This window comes from Theropithecus gelada, chromosome 13 (genome assembly GCF_003255815.1).
Source record: "Theropithecus gelada isolate Dixy chromosome 13, Tgel_1.0, whole genome shotgun sequence".
In the NCBI taxonomy this organism is placed as follows: Eukaryota; Metazoa; Chordata; class Mammalia; order Primates; family Cercopithecidae; genus Theropithecus; species Theropithecus gelada.
Window position 1 is genome coordinate 91,385,263 of NC_037681.1, and position 19,663 is coordinate 91,404,925.

Here is a 19,663-nt window from a genome sequence, read left to right on the forward strand (position 1 = left end):
GGGTTCTCACTATTAGTGCAATGTTTTAGACTCAGTCAGGGAAAGGTAGGTAAAAGTCGGGGAACCCAAACTGAATTTGTACCAAGAGCACAACTCCCTAAAGTCCAACTGCGTCTTCCCTGCCAGAAACTTTTCTTCATTGGTTTTACTCTCAAGAACTCTCTGGAATGAGATGACACCAGCCTGGGAGCTGGGACACAGATCCATGTGTCAGATCTGCCTCCAGGCAGAGCCTGGGCTGAAGTCTCGTGGCTCTCAATATCACATCCTCTCTTGTTGAAAACAGCTGGTATTTTTTCCTCTGAAGTGCCAGAGACACAGAAAGAGACGATGACTGTGGCCCACAAAAAGTACTACAAACAATGAATACCCCATCTCTCAAATTCTTGTAGCACTTCGTAGATGTGAACATTTCATCCCTCTCCCCACACTCTAAATAACGCTCTGGAGGACGTCAGAAGACAGAGGCGGGATGCCTCACTGTGTTAGAGAAGACAGGGACTCCTGGGAAATGACTCGGGCAGTGCATTCCTTGCCAGGACAGTGGCAAAGCACCCATCAACCCAGACTAGCTCCATGGCTGTGCCATACTGAGCTAACCACCCCCAATTATGTGCTGTTATAAAACTGGGCTCAAGAGTTCAGTCAAGCAACAATAAGATTCCATTTTTCTCTTGCAAGTTGGTGGAAAAATAAAGGCAACAACACTCAAGTTTGGGGAGACTGCAGGGAAGTGGCACTCTCATATCCTAGACATGGGGTGGGAGAGTGAACAAACCATGTGAGGCAATTTGGCGACATGAAGTAAGAGTTCTAGCCCGTGCAGCCCTAGGAACTTGTCCTAAGAAACTCATCCCAAGCTCACACAAAGATTTAGCTGAGAGGATTTTCATCAATGTGTTGTTTTTATAAAGAAAAAACTCAGAAAGAAAAAAACCTTTTTTTTTTTTTTTTTTTTTTTTAGACAGGGTCTAACTCTGTTGCCAAGGCTGGAGTATAGCAGTGTGATCACAGCTCACTGCAGCCTTCACCTTCTGGGGTCAATCAATCCTCCCACCTCAGCCTCCTAAGTAGCTGGGACCACAGGTGCATACCACAAAGCCTCACTCATTTTTGTATTTTTTGTTGAGACAGGGTTTGGCCATGTTGCACAGGCTTGTCTTGAACTCCTAGGCTCAGGTGATCCACCCGCCTTGGCCTCCCAAAGTGTTGGGATTACAGGTGTGAGCCCTGCACCTAGCTGGAAAATACCTTCTAATGTTCAACCACAGAAGAGTATTCAGGTAAAGTATAGCACAACTATTCACATAATGAAGTCTGTGAGTAGTTGTACTATAATTTAATTAAATTTAATAATTTAAAATGGTGTTAGAGAAAATATTTAATAACATACCCAGGTAATTACTATATATTGCTGAGGGAAAAACAACTTATTTTATGATCCTAGTTTTGCAAATATAAATTTGAATATATTTGGGGTGCACAGCAAAATCTCAGGGTAGTGGGATAGGGAGATCTTTCTTTTTTTCCCCCCTCTTCCTCCCTTATCGTCCAATGAACACATGTCACTTTTGTGATGATGGCTTTTGATAATGCCACTCCAGATTATTGTCCCAGAAGAGCTAAGCTAACCTTGCAGGTGGGTCCAAGGCACTTCTGCAGGTTGATCCGATCGGCTTCCTGCTCCATTTCCCCATTGAAGTCATAATAGGCCATGTCCCCCACCAGCAGGGCGTTGTGGGAGACAGGGAGGAGGCCCCACTTCATGGCCGACACCTTAGAGAGACAATGGCGTGGTTAGCACCTGCAGCCCTCCCAGCCCTTTCCTCAGAGCAGCACAGTCCAGCTCCACTCTGGGGGCTGGTGAAGGGTGAGGGTGGGGAGGAGGCACAAGAAAGGCCTGGGCTCCTCCACCACCTGGCTTGGGTGTGCTGTCACGTGGCTTGCTCTAGCGTCTTTCCATCACTGCTTTCACAGCAGCCACGTCAACATATCACCTTTTAGAACTGCTAGAAAGAATGCACTCCAGAGACCTATTGCTGCCCCTCCCACTTCCCCTGCCTCACACAGCTTTGCTTTTGTCATATAACTCTGGGAAGGGGCAGGCTGTGGTGGAGTTTGCACCAGGCTAGGGTAAGCAGAGCCCAGATCTCTTGGGGTAGGCTGGAGACCCTCAGCTTTGGTTTCAGTGCAGACAAGATCATGACTTTTGACAAAGAGAGAGGCCCACTGAAAAGTCCCATGTTAAAAGGAATGAAATTATTAGCTACCCAATACAAAGGTCCCACCTCAAAAGCAATCTCTTGCCCCTGGGACTGGGATAATACAAGTGCTGGGGACCAGGGTTGAAACACAGGTTGTAACCCATTGCCCCACCACTTATTAAAAGTGAGCTGCTCATGGTGGATAGAGTGTGCAATATTTTTTTTTAAGCAAGGAGCATGGAGGGGTTTAGAAGAACCCTTGCCCTCCTTCACTCATTCTGCCCTGACTCAGCCCTGAGCTCTGCAAAGATGCATACTCGGCACAAATACATCTTCACATCTTAGTCCAAATTCTGGAAGGTCTGAGTGCTCATAACCAGTGTACTTTGCTGAGAAAACGGGCTGATAACAAGTCAGCCTACTCTGTCCCTGTAGGTGTGTGGCCTAGGGGTCAGCAGGGTAGGGTGGGGTTCGGGGGGAGTGCCCAGAACTGGTTGTCTGCCGTCTTTCTAAGTGACATCGCAGTGCCTTAGGCACACATGGAGAAATGACCAGGGGGGGACAACCTGCTTCTTGAGACTCTTCTTTCTATTCCTTCTCAGTTTTGTTTGCAATGTCCCCTACTCTCAGCCTACGCTGAGCTATGGGAAAGTGGACACAGTCCAGGTTCCCACCAACTGGTTGTGTCCTCTGTCAATATATCTCCTCACCAGAGCCTGGCTTCGTGGGGGCAGGCCCCACCCCTTGGTGCAACAGGACTGACCTGAGTAGAAACTTAGAAGGCACTGTCCCCTGGGCAAGGGGTCCCAGCTTGTGTATGCAGCAGGGTGGGGACACAATGGAACAGACATTCCACGTCTTCACGTTATGCTATGACTTTAGTAGTCAGAAAGGTGGAGAGGCTGGGCGTTTCCACGTTGGGAAGTCTCTCGCTTCACCTTGGCCTGAGTTCTAGATCTTTCCAGACTGTTTAAAGTGACGAGATTGCTACAACCTTGGCTGCCTTATGTCTTTCCCTGGGTGGCTGAGAAGGAGCCCACTCACCGCTGCTGTGGCCGGTGTGTGCAGGTGGATGATGCAGCGCACGTCGGGCCTGGCTGCATAGATGGCCGAGTGCAGACAGAAGCCCGTGGTGTCCACTGGGAAGCAGCTGCTGCCCTTCTCCACCACCTCTCCCAGAATGTTCACCTTGATCTGCGCCAGGGAAGAAGAGAGACTTATGGCAACAGGGTGGCGGAAGCCCCTCACTCCTCTCCCAGCTGGTGGGCCCAGCACGTGCCACCCACCTATCTTCACACATTCCAGACACCATAAGCAATGATGGACTTGGTGTTGGAAGAAAACACACCAGTTCCTGCCCTCAGTGAGCGCACAGTCTAACAGGAACACAGACGATTGTAATTCAGCAGGAGAAATGCGAGAGCAGAGTTTCTCAGACTTGACTGTGCATGAGAATCACCCAAAGCCCAGTCAAATGCAGGTTCTGATTCAGAGGCTGAGAGGGGCCTGAGAGCCTGCATTTCTAACAAGTTCTCAAGTGATCCACAGACCACACATGTGGTAGCAAAGTGCTAGAAAAGAGTCATGCACAGAATTCTCTAGACAGAGACAGGGGGAGTCTTTCATCCCAGCAGAGCATCTGAGAGGCCTTCCAGGGGGAGTAATGTCTACATTGAGCCCTTTCTCAATAAGGCGCAAAGAGGCTGCGGCTGCTTTACCAATGACAGCTCTAGCCTCACTCTGCACCCCGACTCCCCTGCCTCCTGGATAAAAAGCAGTAAAATATTTAATCACAGAATTTCCCATGTCCTGAAAGCCCACAATCCAAGGTAAACAGAACTCTCTCTCAAATCACCCAGCACAAATCCAATTCCCGAAGCCAGCCCCTCCCGGTGCACTCTCACTGAACACCTCCCCGGCTTCCCGGAGTGCAATCTCCCAGCAGCTGCGAGTTAACCTAACTTCACTGACTGCAGTTGTTCCCTGGACGTTAACAAGCCAGATGATAGTCTCTAAAACTCACCACAAATTTAGCCCTTAAAACTGAGGCACCCATGACATCCTGAATGTGGCACACAGAGCAGTTCCTCAAATTGCCCATCACTCCCACTCCAGGAAGCCCAGGCAGACAAGATGGGCATCAAAGCAGGGAGACCGACACTAATGTGGGCGGAGGGATGTGCTGCTGGCGTTTGCTTATACAGAAGCATCAGGAAGATGTTCAACAAATCTCCACTTACAACATCCCATTTTAAGTGAATTTCACAGACGTCAAGGCAGCGTGACCCCTAAAAGCTGCAGCAACTCTCCCACCTCAGGTACTTTAAACCCGAGTATGGAGTGCTGGCCTCCAGTTTCCTTCAGCCCAGCTCCCCCACTTCCTCGGACATGTGGCCTGTTTAGAATTCCCTCTCTCAGATGATCTCTCTCTGATCTTACATATTTTATATCTCATCATTGAATGTGTGATCTGTTGTCACTCAAGAACTTCCACAGCCTAAATCAACAGCCACCCTCCCATATAGTGCCTTTGTACAAATGGGAAAGCAGGTACTCCTTCTTGAGGACAGCCCAGGGACATAGGGCTTGATGTGTGGGTATTGCCTTTGTGCAAATTCAAAACAGAATCCCAATGCTAGGACACACTTAGTGAGTGGAGTACAGGTTGGATTTCACTCTCTCTTCTCTTCCTTATTAGCCAGGCTCCCTTGTGCAGTGCACAAACTGTACAACCACACACAGCAGCCCTACGTCTATACACACTCCATAAACATCTCATGCCCATGACTCAAACCTGTATCTCTAGCCTGCATCTCTTCTGAACCTAGAATAACCAAATGTCAACTGACATCTCTTGAATGTCCCACCAGCCCCTCAAATTCAATCCCATACTCCCAACCCAACTGATCACCAGGCCTACTAAGCACAGAGGCCCGGAATTTCCTTCCCAGCTTGCTGTAATAACCCCACCTAGGTGTCAGTTGGCCTCCACACAGCTTTCAGAGTGATCCTTCTACAATAGAAACCTGCTTGCATTACTCCCCTGCTTGCACTTCAGTGGCTCTGCGTGTCCAGCAGAATAAAGCCAAAACACCATAACAAGATCTTCCATGCCATTTATCACCTGGACCCTATCCCCTTCCATGGTCACCTCCAGATACTGAACACTTGAGTCAGACTCGGCCACTCACCTGTCCTCCCAAATGCATGCACAGGGCTCTTGTATGCCCCTGGGCTTGATGCATGCTGCACTCCTGCTGAGGACAGAGTCATCTCCGCCAAACCTCTCCTTGCCACCATGGTCTAAGTCTGCTTACCCCACTGGTTCACATCCCACTGACTCCACTCCTGTACCATGGTTTCAGCTAGAAGCCTCCTTCCTCATTCCCTCCTCCTCCTACAGCTCCTGGTGGGGTAGGGTGCCCCTTTCCAGGCTCCCCAAGCTTCCTTCACCTCTACTGGAACACTGTCTACCCTGACCTTAAATGCTGATTACCTCGCCTCTCTCCTCCAACCAGACCATGAACACCTTACAGACAGAGCCTGTGTCATCCTTGTCTCTGTGGTTCCAGCTCTGACTTGGCCATCACCTCCTTGGGTAGCCTTGTGCACGTTGCTTACCCTCCCTGGGCACCAGTTTCCTTTCCTGCCTCTCAAGTGGCCTTGGCCATGGTAGAAGTCCTACCCTACCTAGATATTCTATGACTTGCTGAGCCTGGACTTTTGACTGAGTAGCTGGGCTCTACACCTAAGCATGTCTCAAGCCTGGCAGAGGCCCCCAAGGTGGTATCCTCCTCTCCGAGGTACATGGCACAGCAGCCGAGCCCATGTATCTGAGAAGGATTGGGCCTTTTCTGCTTCTAAGACAGTCCTTTCTACACGTTCCTCTTCCCATCCAGAAATATTTCCTGAACTAAAGTAACTTTTGAAAGCCTCTACCTCATCTAAAAGGAGCAACCCTGAAAGGGGACCCAGAAGCATCTCTAATGGTGCCAGTGCTGGACAAATCTCGTGCTGCTTTGGTTCTTACTCTAATGTACCCCCTATCCAGAAAGGCCCCCTACTCCCAACTATCGCGATCTAATCCCAGGCGTAGCCATCCCATGAGTCTGCTGAGAGGATGCCAGGCCCATCTCTGCTCCCTCCTCCCTCTCACTGCACTTGCCACCTCCTCCTGGCAATTGGTCTCTTGGTTGCATCATGCTCTGGACACTTAGTTTGTTCCATGTGTCTTCTCTGCCCTACCAGATTGTGAGCTCCACAGCGCAATAGTGACCAATTTGGAGATGACCTAACACTGTGGGAACAGAGAGAGTGCTGTCATTTCAATAAGGAGTGGGCAGTGATGCTGGACTGTACTCACCAGGCTGGACGCTGTGACTTCACTGCAAGAAACTCCCTTAGGGCTGATCAGGAAGTGGTCCTGCTCCTTGCTGACTCTCAACTGGAGGAAAGACACACGTTCTCAGGAGGCAAGGAGGAAGAGGGGACATTTCCAAGGACACTGTGTTTGAATCCCCTCTTCCCCTGAATCCACTGCACCCAAGTCTTCCTCTAATGAACTCTTATCTCTCCCCCCAGCCATGAGAGATAAAAAGGACTCAGTCTTTATTTGGAGCAGGGGAAAGGGAGCTACAAAAGGAAACTCACTATGATCAAGGGTAACTCTAGTATACGATCCAGGAGTTCCTTCCAATCCAAAGAAGTGCCCGCTGGGCAGGCTGCCTTATCAATGACCACAGTGGTTAAAAACCTCGGCAGGGCTCAGTGCATTTTGGCCAAAGGTCACCAGCAGTGCCATGGCCATGCCAAGGGTCAGGAGTTCTCCCTTTGAGTTTTGTGGGACCACACGCGGTGCCCCACCCAACTCCAGGGTGTTCTGCTCACCGTGACATAGGTGTCGCTCAGCTGGGCCCAGCCATAGAGGTCCAGGAGTCGGTAGACACTGCTGATCTTGCACCGCATGAGCCGCTCCCCTTTGGCCAGGTTCAGGGAGTCAGCGGTGTGGAGGTCATTAATGGGTGTCATCATGGAGACATCTGCAGGAACAGTGCAGTTCTCTCAGGGCCAGGGCCCATCTGCCCTCCCCTTCCTTGCTCCAGTGTTCTCCAAATTCTCACTGGCACTAAAACTGCACAGGAGACTTCCCCAGGCAGGGAATTAAACATTCTTTGACCCTTACCTGGGGAAGGAGTCCACAAAATTGACATTTGTGCCCAATAAAGTCTGCTCATTCAGATAAGCTTTTGCTCAAAAATCATGGCAAGTCTCAAGGCCACAGAATGAAGGGTTCTGGAAATGCCGCACAGGTTCTGGGAATGCCAAGCTTACCATAAACTCTGAAGATGGGCACTGAATCAAAGCAAGAGTAAATCTGAGTGGAAACAGGGGTATATTTCATCAGTTATTATTAATGAAGAAGTTACTAGTCATTAAACCAGCTATTACATTGTTTTTAACGACACCATGTAATAACATTTTCTGTGATTTAGAAACAGGGAAAATAGAAAGCCAGATTAGGGATGGGTGCGGTGGCTCCCAGCATTTTGGGAGGTCAAGGCCAGCGGATCACAAGGTCAAGAGATCGAGACCATCCTGGCCAACACAGTCAAACCCCATCTCTACTAAAAATACAAAAATTAGCTAGGCGTGGTGGCACATGCCTGTAATCCCAGCTACTCAGGAGGCTGAGGCAGGAGAATCGCTTGAACCTGGGAGGTGGAGGTTGCAGCGCACCACTGCACACCAGCCTGGGGACAGAGTAAGACTCCATCTCAAAAAAAAAAAAAAAAAAAAAGAAAAAAGAAAGCCAGATCAGCCTGGAAGTAACTTCTTCAAGTTTTTCTAAAAAGTCACAAACTTCTGGAAGTGGGTGCAGCTGTGGCTGGCTGAAAGGCTGGCTCAGGCAGGATACCTAGGCTCCTCTCTGGGCATGCAGTCCCTTAGCTATATGGTGGTTCTTTCTGGGAATTTGGGGGGATGTGGAAGGGATTTGGAAATGGGCCTAGAGGGTTTGATAGTCTTGTCCTCAGGGCATGCAAGGGTCTAGGAGATGATATCCAGTCTATCCCGTTAACTATGATGACCACTGCCTACATGCCTCAGGAAGGGAGCAGAGGGCATCTGAACTCCAGCGCCTAAATCAGCATCTAGGAACCAATAAGAGAATCAATAGGAAAGGTTCTGGCTTAAAATGGTTTCTGGCTGGGAGCCTCCTGATGCTGCCTCTCCCAGCTCCCACCAAAGATTTTAATGGATCAGGATGCTCTTTGGAAGCTTTTACCACCTCTGTGAACCTTGCTGCGGTACAATGTATGTCCTGCATCGAGTGTGCTATTAGTGGAAGTGATGACGTGGTCTACAAAAGTGAGGGCGGACTGGGTGCTGGGCCAACATCCAGCGAGCAGAGCAGGCCTTGAATCATCCATGTCAGGAAACGCACACAAGGGCCTGTGCCAACCAGAGGTGATACACCTCCAGGGCAGGTGCCCTGCAAACACAGATAGCAGGAACAGCAGTGGTCCAAAAGCCTAGTTAACTGCCAAGGACAACAACAAACTTCCAAAGTTAAGGATTTCTAATTCAAATTGACCAGTCTGGGATTGCCTCCTCCCTCTGTGGGTTCCCCAGACAAGAAATTACCTCTCTGCTTCATGCCTAGCAGTAAGGAGGGCATGTCAAAAGCACAGGGCTCCAGGCAAAGGCGGGCAGGTGGGGCTGATGTTGGGAGGTCTATACAGTCTAAACCACAGTTCTTTGAATACTTCTCCCACAAATAACCATGGGGCCCCAGTGATGGCCAGGGGGCCAGAATAGGTCTGAAAACACTCACCCCATCACATCCTCTGTGTCTGTATCAAAGAGAGTCTCCCTCCCCAACCCCTTGGAGGTTCAACTAAGAGGATTACCTCACCCACAGGTACAAGGGGCAGAAGAAGAAGAGAACAGCAGGGCTCAAAAGGAGCTCCTGATCCCCTGCTCTGAGTCTCAAGAGAAGGGGGATGAAGAGAGGTTGATTAATGAGTACAAAAACACAGACAGACTGAAGAAATTCTGGAATTTGAAAATACAATAGGGCAACTATAGTTAACAAGAATTCATAGTGCATTTCAAAACAGCTAGAAGAAAAGATGTGGAATGTTCCCAATAAAGAAATAAGTGTTTGAGGTGATGGTTATTCCAATCACCCTGATTTGATCATTACATTATATATAAAAAGTCACATGTACCCCATAAATATGTACAACTATTATGTATCCATTTTTAAAATAAAATAATATTACAACAAGTTTTTAAAAGCTTATTCTAAATGGCCTCACAAAGGTTAGGATGGCTAAATGTCACGTTTATAAATCAGATCTAACTGAGCCATTAAGTCAAAGTAACTAAGAAAACACAGAAAAAGATGAAAACTCACCACGGTCCCTGAAAGCTAAGACTTAAGGGCACACTGATGTGCAACACTCCAATTTCTAAGGCAAATGGAGCTAGACAGATAACAACCTATCTGGGCTTGAACTTGTGATACTTGAAACTTCCCCTCTCCACATCCCGGACTCAGATATCCCGGATGTGTACTAAGCAGATTTCCAGGCATCCATCTGTCTTCCTGACAGATGCTGATTGGTGAGGCAATGGGAATGCCGGTCAGCCCTATTCCTTTCTCAGGAGGAAGAGTATAAGGACAGACATGGAAAGGATGGTAGAGAATATGACAGATTTGGGAGACAAAAACCAAAGAGCAAGGCTATAGATAAGCAGTATGAAGATAGTAGAAGAAACATTTTCTAAACTGAAAAAAAAAAAAAGACCTGTGCATGCGAGTACTCATTGATTATGAGAAAAGTTCATATAAAGAAAAAAACCTACAATTATATGCTTCCTGGTAACATTTCTGAAATATAGGGATAAGGGGAAAATATCCATAAGCATCTAGAAAAAAAAATATTTGGCTACCTAAAAAGGAAACAAAAAAAATTGGCTATCTGATTTCTCTGTTATAGCCACAGAATGTCAGATGGCAATGCTATAGGAAGTTTACAAAAAATAAATACAGGCCAGGCACAGTGGCTCACAATTGTAATCCCAGCACTCTGGGAAGCTAATGCAGAAAAATTGCCTGAGCCTAGGAGTTTGAGACCAGCCTGGGCAACATAGTGAGACCTCGTCTCTATAAAAAATTTAAAAATTGCCCAGGCATGGTGGCACATGCCTGTAGTCCCAGCTACTTGGGAGGCTGAGTTAGGAAGATCATTGAGCCCAGGAGGTTGAGGCTGCAGTGAGCTGTGTTTGCACCATTGCTGTCCAGCCTAGGAGACAGAGCAAGACCCTGTCTCAAAAACAAAACAAAACAAAAAAAAACCCACTAAAATAAAGTGGCCCAAAAGAGGTAAAAATAAAAGGAAGTTCAAAAGTACACCAGGCAAATATAAACAAAAACTAAGCAGAGGTCATCACATTTTTATCAAAATAGAAGTTGGGCAAAACAATATTCTCTTATACAAAGAAGCTATTTTGTAGGTCATTTTATATGAATTAAACGTACAATCAATAGTGAAGCTGTAACTATCAGTCATGCTTATGCCGTGAATATTTCAAGATAGAGAAAGCAAAAACTATCATAAATACCAAGAGAAATGAAGAGAAATCAAATATAATGGGAGAAAATTTTTGACAAAATCAAATTAAAACAAAAATATAGATTAAATACCATGCTATAGAGATGGTGTATACCCATTATCATTCTAAAATGATATTAGGCCACAAAGAATATCTCAATAAATCTCCAACACAGAAATTAAATAGGCTACATTTTCTAAACATAATGCAATAAAATCCAATGCTATTAGCAAACCTGTAAAAGACTAAGCATTCGACCACTTGGAAATGAGAAAACACTCCCAGATAGCTCTTAGAAGAAAAATAAAGTCCAAACAGCAACTGCAAGCTATTTAGAAATTAACAATAAAAGAAACACTATGTGTCACATTCCTGAGATAAGGCCAAACACATACTCATAGAAAAAAATGTATAGCCTTAAATATCTTTATTATTGAATTAATTTTTTAAAAAATCAATTTTATGCTACTTTAGAAAATACATAAACAACAAAATAAACAGAATTATGGAAAAGAATTAATGAATATAGAAACAAAAGTAATGAATCAAGAAGCAGAAAGAATAACAGGACCAATAAGTAAATCCAAGAATTGGCTTATATGAGAAGATCGATGAATAAACAAATACCTACATTGGTCAATAAAGAGAAAGTAAAAATTTACGTAGCACCAGGAATGAGAATGGGATGTTATCTCATCTACCTTAGCAGGAAATTTAAATGATAAAAATAATATTGTAAATGACTCTAATAATTTTGAAAAGCTCCATGAAATGTATTATTTTACACAAAATATATGACCAAAATTTAACCAAGAAGCAGCAAAATAAATTTTAAAACTCCAGATGAAACTGAGGACAAAAACATCAAAAATCCCTAAAAATACTCCAGATCTAGAAGACTTTCTAAGTGAATAATAAATCTCAAGGGACAGAGATTTCCTATCTTATTTAAACTATATCAGGGTAAAAAAGAGAGTGAAATCACCTTGATTCATGTTATGAAATTACAGCCGTAATGTCAATACTAGGTAAAGACTGCCCAAAAAGTGAACTGCTAACCAATCTCATATGTGAATATGAATGCAAAAATCTTTAATAAAATTCTGGAAAATCAAATCCAGAAGGGTATTTTTAAAAGAATGCATCAAGACCAGGAATGATTTATTTCAGTAATGAAAAAGGAGTTCAATATTCAGAAATCTGTTACTATAACTCATCACCTCAATAGTTCAAGGAAAAAAAAAAATCCATAAATGGCCAAAATGTATTTTATGACATTCAACATCCATTCCTGAGAAAAACTCGTAGTGAACTAGAATAAAAAAATACTTCCTCAACATGACAAAAAATAATTATCTCAAACTCTTGTGGTGAAACAACTTTCATTAAAGTCAGAAATAAGACAAGGATAACTATAATCTATTATTAAACATTGTTCTGAAAGTTCTAACAGATTCAAAGAGAAAACTGGAAAAATAAACCAATGGGTAAATGTTAAAATGAAGGAAACAAAATGATTATGATTTGCAGATTATGTGATTTTTGTATATACAACACCCAAAAGAATTAACTGACATGATATTAAAATTTAAATAAGAGTTCAATAAGGGGCTAATGTATACACACACACGCATACACACACTTTTATGTGTATATATATATGTAACAATTTATCTTAAATGAGAACTATAACCAGAAAGAAAATAGAATGGATAAAGATTCATTTAAAATAACAAAGTTATTTAAAAATTCCAGAATAAACTTCATAAGAAATTAGTAAGAACTACATGAAACTAATTACTAAACTTTTCTGATGAATATGAAAGAAGACTTAAATAAATAAAAGACATACCTCATTTCTGAAAAGATTTACAATTCACTCATGTAAATTTTTTAAGTACCTACTATGTGCCAGATACATTCTAAGTCAAAGGATATAGCGGTGAACCAAACATACAAATTTCCCCTACAGAGCTTACATTCTAATATAAAATTATAAATTTATAAATTCTTCACCAAATCAACTTATTCATTTAATGTAATCCCAATCAAAATCCCAAAAGGAATTTTTAAGGTCAATGGGGGGACTTGACAAAATAATTCTAAAGTTTGTTTGATTTTTGTTTTTGCTTATTTGAGATGGAATCTTGCTCTGTCACTCAGGCTGGAGTGCAGTGGTGCGATCTCGGCTCACTGCACCCTCCACCTCTGGGGTTCAAACAATTCTCCCGCCTCACTCTCCCAGGCAGTTGGGATTACAGGCTTGTACCACCATGCCTGGCTAATTTTTGTATTTTTAGTAAAGCCAGGGTTTCACCATGTTGGCCGGGCTGGTCTCAAACTCCTGACCTCAGGTGATCCACCTGGTTTGGCCTCCCAAAATGTTGGAATTACAGGCATGAACCATTGTACCTGGCCTAAAGTTATTGTAAAGAATAAACTTGTACAAACAGTTGAGAAAAATTGACAAATGCATAATTAAGTGTATTTGTTCCATCGGATGATAAAACATGGGAAAGGTATTTCTAAGCATGCAATCAAATGCAGAACACACAAAGGAAAATTGCAATGGTTTCCACTACACAGAAACTAAAGAATTCTATAAGACAAAAAAAAAAAAAAAAAAAAAAATGCCATGAAAAAAACAAAAAGACAAAGGAGAAACTGAAAAAAAAAAATGCAATATATTTGCCTATAATAGAGAAATAGCTTTACTTTATAAAAATGTAAAAATCTATAAGAAAATAACACACTAACAAGAAAACAGGCAAAGGATGTAAAAAGGCAATTTACTATAAAAAGAAAGTCAGGGCCGGGCACAGTGGCTCACGTCTGTAATGCTAACACTTTGGGAGGCCAAGGTGGGCGGATCACTTGAACCCAGAAGTTCCAAACCAGCCTGGGCAACATGGTAAAACCCTGTCTCCACAAAAAACACAAAAATTAGCTGGGCATGTGGTGCATGCCTGTGGTCCCAGCTACTTGGCAGGCTGAAGTGGGAGGATCGCTTGAGCCTGGAAGGTTGCAGTGGGCTGAGATTGCACCATTGCACTCTAGCCTGGGCAACAGAGTGAGATTCTGTGAGAAAGAAAGGGAAAAAAAGGAAAGGAAAGAAAAGGAAAAGGAAAGGAAGAAGAAAAGAAGAGGGAAAGGAAAGGAAGAAGAAAAGGAAAGAGAGAAAGAGAAAGGAAGGAAGGAGGGTGGGAGGGAGGGCGGGAGGGAAGGAAGGAAGGAAGGAAGGAAGGAAGGAAGGAAGGAAGGAAAGAAAGAAAATCATGTCCAATATGTATGTGAAAATACATAATATATCCAACCTCATCAGTAGTCAAATAAATGCACATTAAAACACAAATAAGGTATTATTTGTCACCTACTGAATCGGAAGGATGAAACAAATGGTAATATACACTATGGACCAGGGTAGAGGAAATGGGCACTCTACTGAATTGCTGTTGGGAACGTAAATTGGATCCATTTGGAGAAAGGATGTAATCTGTCATTATGCATTAAAATCTTTAAAACATGCATGCATGTACTTCAATTCAGCAATTCTACTAGTAATTTATCTTAAGAAAATAATCATGGATATAATCTCAGGTTTATTTACAAGGATGTTTATTGCATTGTTGTTCCTAATAGAAAAAGTTGGAAATAACCTAAAAGTCCAACAATGGGAAATTGATTAAATAGCGTGTATCCACCAAAAATTATATTATAGAACCATATTTTATGTAATTACATTTGTGTTTGCATAATCTACATATGTTAAGAAAAAAAGGACTGGAAGGATATATGTTTACCAAAATATTAAGAATAGTAATTTGAGGGCTTTAAGAACACAGTAGAATGATTTCTGTTTCCCTTTCTTGGTTATTTTCACAGTTTTCAGCCATAATCCTGCAATAATCTTATTGAGGGGGAGTATTTTTTTATGTTTGTTTTTTAAACGTTATGGGCAGACCATAACAGCCCAGGAGGGTGGCTTCCTGCATAGCCCTGGCTGGCTCCTCTCAGCCCTCGTCTGTGGAGTCAGGTGGGCCTGTCTAGTGGGGCATGGAAACACACACTTCAGTGGTCTCCTCCCATCTGCTGAAGTCACCTCCACCTTCTCATTCCTGGCATCAGGGGTAATTCTTCTGTGGATGTTTAATTTGCATCAACATCAGAAGCAGAGCCAGGTACCTCTCTGGCTGCTGCTGAGCTCCCCAAGGCCTGATAACACAATAGGCTGCTTGCTCCATTGCCTGGCAACCAGATGCTTCTTGCTGCTCCTCCCTCTCTTCCCCACCCCACCCTCCCCTCCACCTCTGCTCCTGGCAGCTCCCCAGACACCACATACTCATGGAAGATGTTGGGAAGACTGCGTGGGAGGTGCTGGCCATGAAGTCCGCGATCTGCCGCAGGGCCCAGATGTTGGAGGAGTTGTTCCCCTTCTTCATCTGCTCCTGGATGAGGCCTTCCAGCTCCTCCCTGAAAGACTAAAGCAGGCCCCGAGGTGCTGGTCTCCCCACAGCCTCTCACACAGCTGCCGAACAATGAGCTCTTCCAAGTGCCCACCCCTTGCCCCTGGGTCAGCTAGGTCAGGGCCATGCTCAGGATCCCTGGCCACAAGGGACACGGAGCAGTTCCACTAGGACCTCAGGAATTGCTGTATGGGAAGCAACAAAGAAATGCTGGGAATGGATCTTGTGTTCCCTTGCCCTCTGGGCAGTAATCCAGATTCCAGATACTTTCTGTGTCTAAATGAGGGCCAAGACCCCTCCCCACCATCAGACATGGTAGGACTTCACTTTAGTAATGAAGGACATTTTTTTAGGCAGAACTGAATGGAGAGAGCCACCATCCCTCTCCATTAGCGATGCCTGTGATTCTTTCCGGCCTCAGTTTCCTCATGTGCTTAATGAAAGCATAGGAGGCAGAACAGGAGGATTTGATGACCTCTGAGGTCGCTTCCACTCCTGATGTTCAACTCCAAGCCTGGCTTTTCAGACCATGGGGCCATAAGCAAGGAATCCCGCCCACCCGGTGGCAGGAGAAAACACTCAAGAGGAAATGGGGGGCCACTTAGGTGTGTTGGCCAACCTATAAAAGGACAGAAGGAAGCAGACCCTCCTCCAATCCCTATTTCCTGCCTGAGCCCTGAAATCTGGACTGGTGCTAACTCTGCCACCTCTCCTAACCCCCTTGTCACCCCTCCTAGCCACACTCTGGGGTTTTCCCAGGGGCTCCTCACCCCAGTGCTTTCAGCATCTGCCATATTCCTCCAGGCTCCCCAACACAATATCGCCCAGACCTGGGTCCATTCCCTGGAGCTGCTCTGTGAAGCCTGAGTAGGCACCATGGCTCCCAGCCAGGGCCTCACACAGCCCCTGCACAGGCCCTGGCTCTCTGGAGCCCAGAAGGCCAAGGCAGAGCGGCTCCCACCTCCTGAGCCCATCCTGGCAAGCAACTGGAGACGCCAACTCTGTCCCTGGGCTTCCCGATCCTTAGGATCATGGGCTGATTCCTGAGGACCCCCAAACTCTACACAGTCAGATCCCTCTTGCCTCCTCCACACTGATCTCCCTCTGTCTTCAGTGGTCCACAGGGCCCATGCTTCTGCCTTCTCAAAGGCACTACCTGCCTCAAGGAGGAGCTCTGTGTCCACACCAGGCAGGAATCAACTGGCCCCAAGTAAGGAGGGAGGTGAGTGATCCCAACTTGCCTTCCCTTCCCACACCGCATCCCATAGCCCTGCTGAGTCCTCCACTCTCCCCACCTCCTGGGGCTTCCAGGCCCTCCTCAGCCCCATCCCATTCATGTCAAAGCTTCATTTGTCCCGACAGAAAGTTCTTACTTTGTGGTGTTCAGTAAAGGGAGCCCCAACCCCTCCTTCTGGTAACCTGCTGGTCTCCAATTTACATGGATTTTTCCGTTCACTGTCATAGCTTTCAGTGAGGAGGGAAGACTGGGAACTGAGGCTCCGAAGGGGCACAGGAAACTGAGGGGGACTTCTGTCTCCGTCCCACCTCCTCCCGCCCCCCCCCCCCCCCCCCCCCACCCCGCACACAGCCAAACTGCCGCATACAAGCCAGTTTCTGTCATCCACAAGGGAAAGTCAAGGCCCCCGGTGACCAGATCCGTCTTGCTCAGTGGGCTTACATTTCTACCGACCCTGAGCAAGGGGAAGAGGAGTTACTCATCTTTCGCGTGGGTATATGCCCTGAAGAGCCAGCGCCCCCTGCGCCCTCTCCCGTCCGGGTCAGCCCCACTCACAGGACTCTGCAGGATCATGGTGACGCGCTTCTTCTGCTCCATTAGGTTGAAGTCCTGCCGCAGGTCTGCTGCCTGGTTGCGAAGACGCATGTACTCGGGGTCATCCTCTGAGAAGCGGTCAAAGTAAGGCTGCCCCTGCGGGGGGGGGCGGCGAGGCAGCCTCAGGGACCGTCTCTTCGCTCATTTTCCCGGTGGGTTTGCAATCCGCTCCTGGAACCCTACAGAGAAGTGGAGAGGGTATGCAGTTGGTTGGTGCTCCCCATCGGGGTACCCGCTTCCCAGAGAACAGGACTGGGTTCGGTTGGATTCTCAGTGGGGTGCGGCTATTCCCAGGATAGTAGAGGCAGAGCCTGGGGAAGAGGGCAGGACGCCGGCAGCGGCCCCATATATCCATCTATAGGAGCGCTGCTGTGCCATGAGACTAAGTAAAAACATGGGTTCAGGTATCCACTCCCTTCCCCAACTAGCCAGCGCTTAAATGGTTCCACTTGGCTTGGAGTAGAGAGTTCCCCGAATGCAAACATGACCTGCAGACCTTGTTGAGCATTTCTGTGATGCACACCTATGTAGTGGTAAGCTACTTACTGGAAATTAGTACTTCCTCTAAAATGGAAACCCTCTAAGAAGGCCCCTCAAAAATTATGGTGGAAATAGCTACTGCATGCTGGGCTTAATACCTAGGTGATGGGTTGACAGGCGCAGCAAACCACCGTGGCACACATTTACCTATGTATCAAACTTGCACTTCCTGCACACGTACCCCAGAACTAAAAAGAAAAAACGTTATGGTGGGAAATTCACAAAAGAACATTAGTATTAAACAGGGCCTACTGAGACTACTACTACAAGAGCATGGGAACTACTAAAATGTGGAAAGCACTTCGCCCAGTGCTTTTCTTTACAACTTAAACTTCGCTCTGGCCCCTGGAAAGGAATTTATTGGTGAATCTGTTTCTGTGAAACTTGTCTTAATGCAGAATCAGATTCTCATTTCAAGTTTAAAAAGAGGTATGCAACTTTATTAATGGAAAATTATTTTCTCTTCAATCCCACTCAACTCATGTTGAGAAACAACAACTAAGGTTTGCAGGGTGCCGTGCTGCCCGGCTGCCAGATCCCCACATGCTGTGTGTAAACCTACTCCCTGGAGCACGGACCATGACAGCCTCTGGAGAGTCAAGCTACAGGAAAGCCGTGGATTTTTTCTAATCAAGCATGCTTTTTAAAATGTGTGAATGATGAATGAAGAAATGTTTTCTGTTGCTATCGTGGAGCCCTTCTGAAGAGTAAGCCTGCAGTTCCGGGCTTCACTTCCCGGCTGTGGGAGTTTGGTCAAGCCCATCTCCCTTCCTGTGTCAGCACTGCAAGGCCTTTAAGTCAGTGCTCTGCCCCTTCAACACACAGGGTGGCCTTACAGAGCGTTGGCCTTCTCCCTGCTGGCCGATTCTCTTCTCAGCAGAAGGCAGCATGTACTTTGGCTGAACAATAATTAGCTTTTTAACATACATGTGGAGATACAAATAAAAGAGCATTACAAGGGACCAGGACACCTGGGTTCTCATCCATAACCTGCCACTCCCTTGCTTTACCTCCATGGGCTCCCATTCCATGAGGAGATGGCATGCTCTCTTGTTCTTTGGGAGAAGGCTCCTGGCCTCCCGGGTCCTGATCTGCCCTTTGCCTGTGGCTGGCCGGTCCTGACTCCCTCCAGCCTTGCTCCAGCAGTCCTATTGGCCCCAGCCTACCCTTGATTCTGGTCAGAAACTCATTACAAAGGAGACTTTGCTGATGTCCAGTAAAGCATATTCTTGTTGTCCCTGAGCTGCCTGTAACCTCTTCTTCCACATTCTATCAGAACTCCACCCTCTACCCTTGCAATCTCTCTGGGTGGGGTGAGGGGAGAATGATGCCATAGATAAGCTTGGAGGACAGTGGGAGGCCATTCCATCAGCCCAGAATACACAGATGGTTTCTTGTTGTTCTTGTTTGCATTCTTCCTTTAGGGAAAAGGCAAAAAGTTCATTCAAGGGAAGGCACATGGACAGAGTTCCTCAAGGATCAGCTGATGGCCTGAGCCCTCAGCCTAGAGCAGTGGTTCTCAACCTAGAGTGCACAATAGCATCACCTTGGGAACTTTAAAAACTATTGATACCAGATATTCTAATATAATTAGTCTGAGGTATGACCTGGACATCAGGATTTTCAGAAGCTCCCTAATCCCTAATGAGCAGCCAGGGTTGAAATAGCTATAGTTTAGATGTTACTGGTTGCAACATGTAATGGAAGGTGTCCATTCCAGGTGTTGGCCATTTCTAGCCAGTTGGACATAAGATGGCACAAAACCTCACATGTCTGACTGCCACACCACAGGCCACTTCCCATAGCTGTCTTGGCCCCTCCTCTCATTCAAACCACCACCTCCCATCATACACTTGGCCTGGAACATGTTACATTAAGTTTGGCCTAAAGCTGCCTCCTTACATATTTTAAGTGTAGCCTAAGGGCTTTTCCACGTATAATAAACTGATGTGTAATAGACTGTAACCTACTCTTGTGACAAGTAGCTGAGTCTTAGCCAACCACAG

General features: G+C 45.8%; 1 protein-coding gene across 1 annotated transcript in view; it reads right to left on the reverse strand.

Moving 5' to 3' along the window:
* ADD2 (adducin 2) overlaps nucleotides 1-19,663 on the reverse strand; it is a 109,850-nt gene that overhangs the window by 30,197 nt on the left and 59,990 nt on the right. The window contains 7 exon segments of the mRNA XM_025354038.1: nucleotides 1,633-1,776; nucleotides 3,249-3,398; nucleotides 6,568-6,648; nucleotides 7,092-7,243; nucleotides 15,163-15,301; nucleotides 17,079-17,225; nucleotides 17,227-17,296. Coding sequence (XP_025209823.1) covers nucleotides 1,633-1,776; nucleotides 3,249-3,398; nucleotides 6,568-6,648; nucleotides 7,092-7,243; nucleotides 15,163-15,301; nucleotides 17,079-17,225; nucleotides 17,227-17,262 — 849 coding nt within the window. The 5' untranslated portion in view covers nucleotides 17,263-17,296.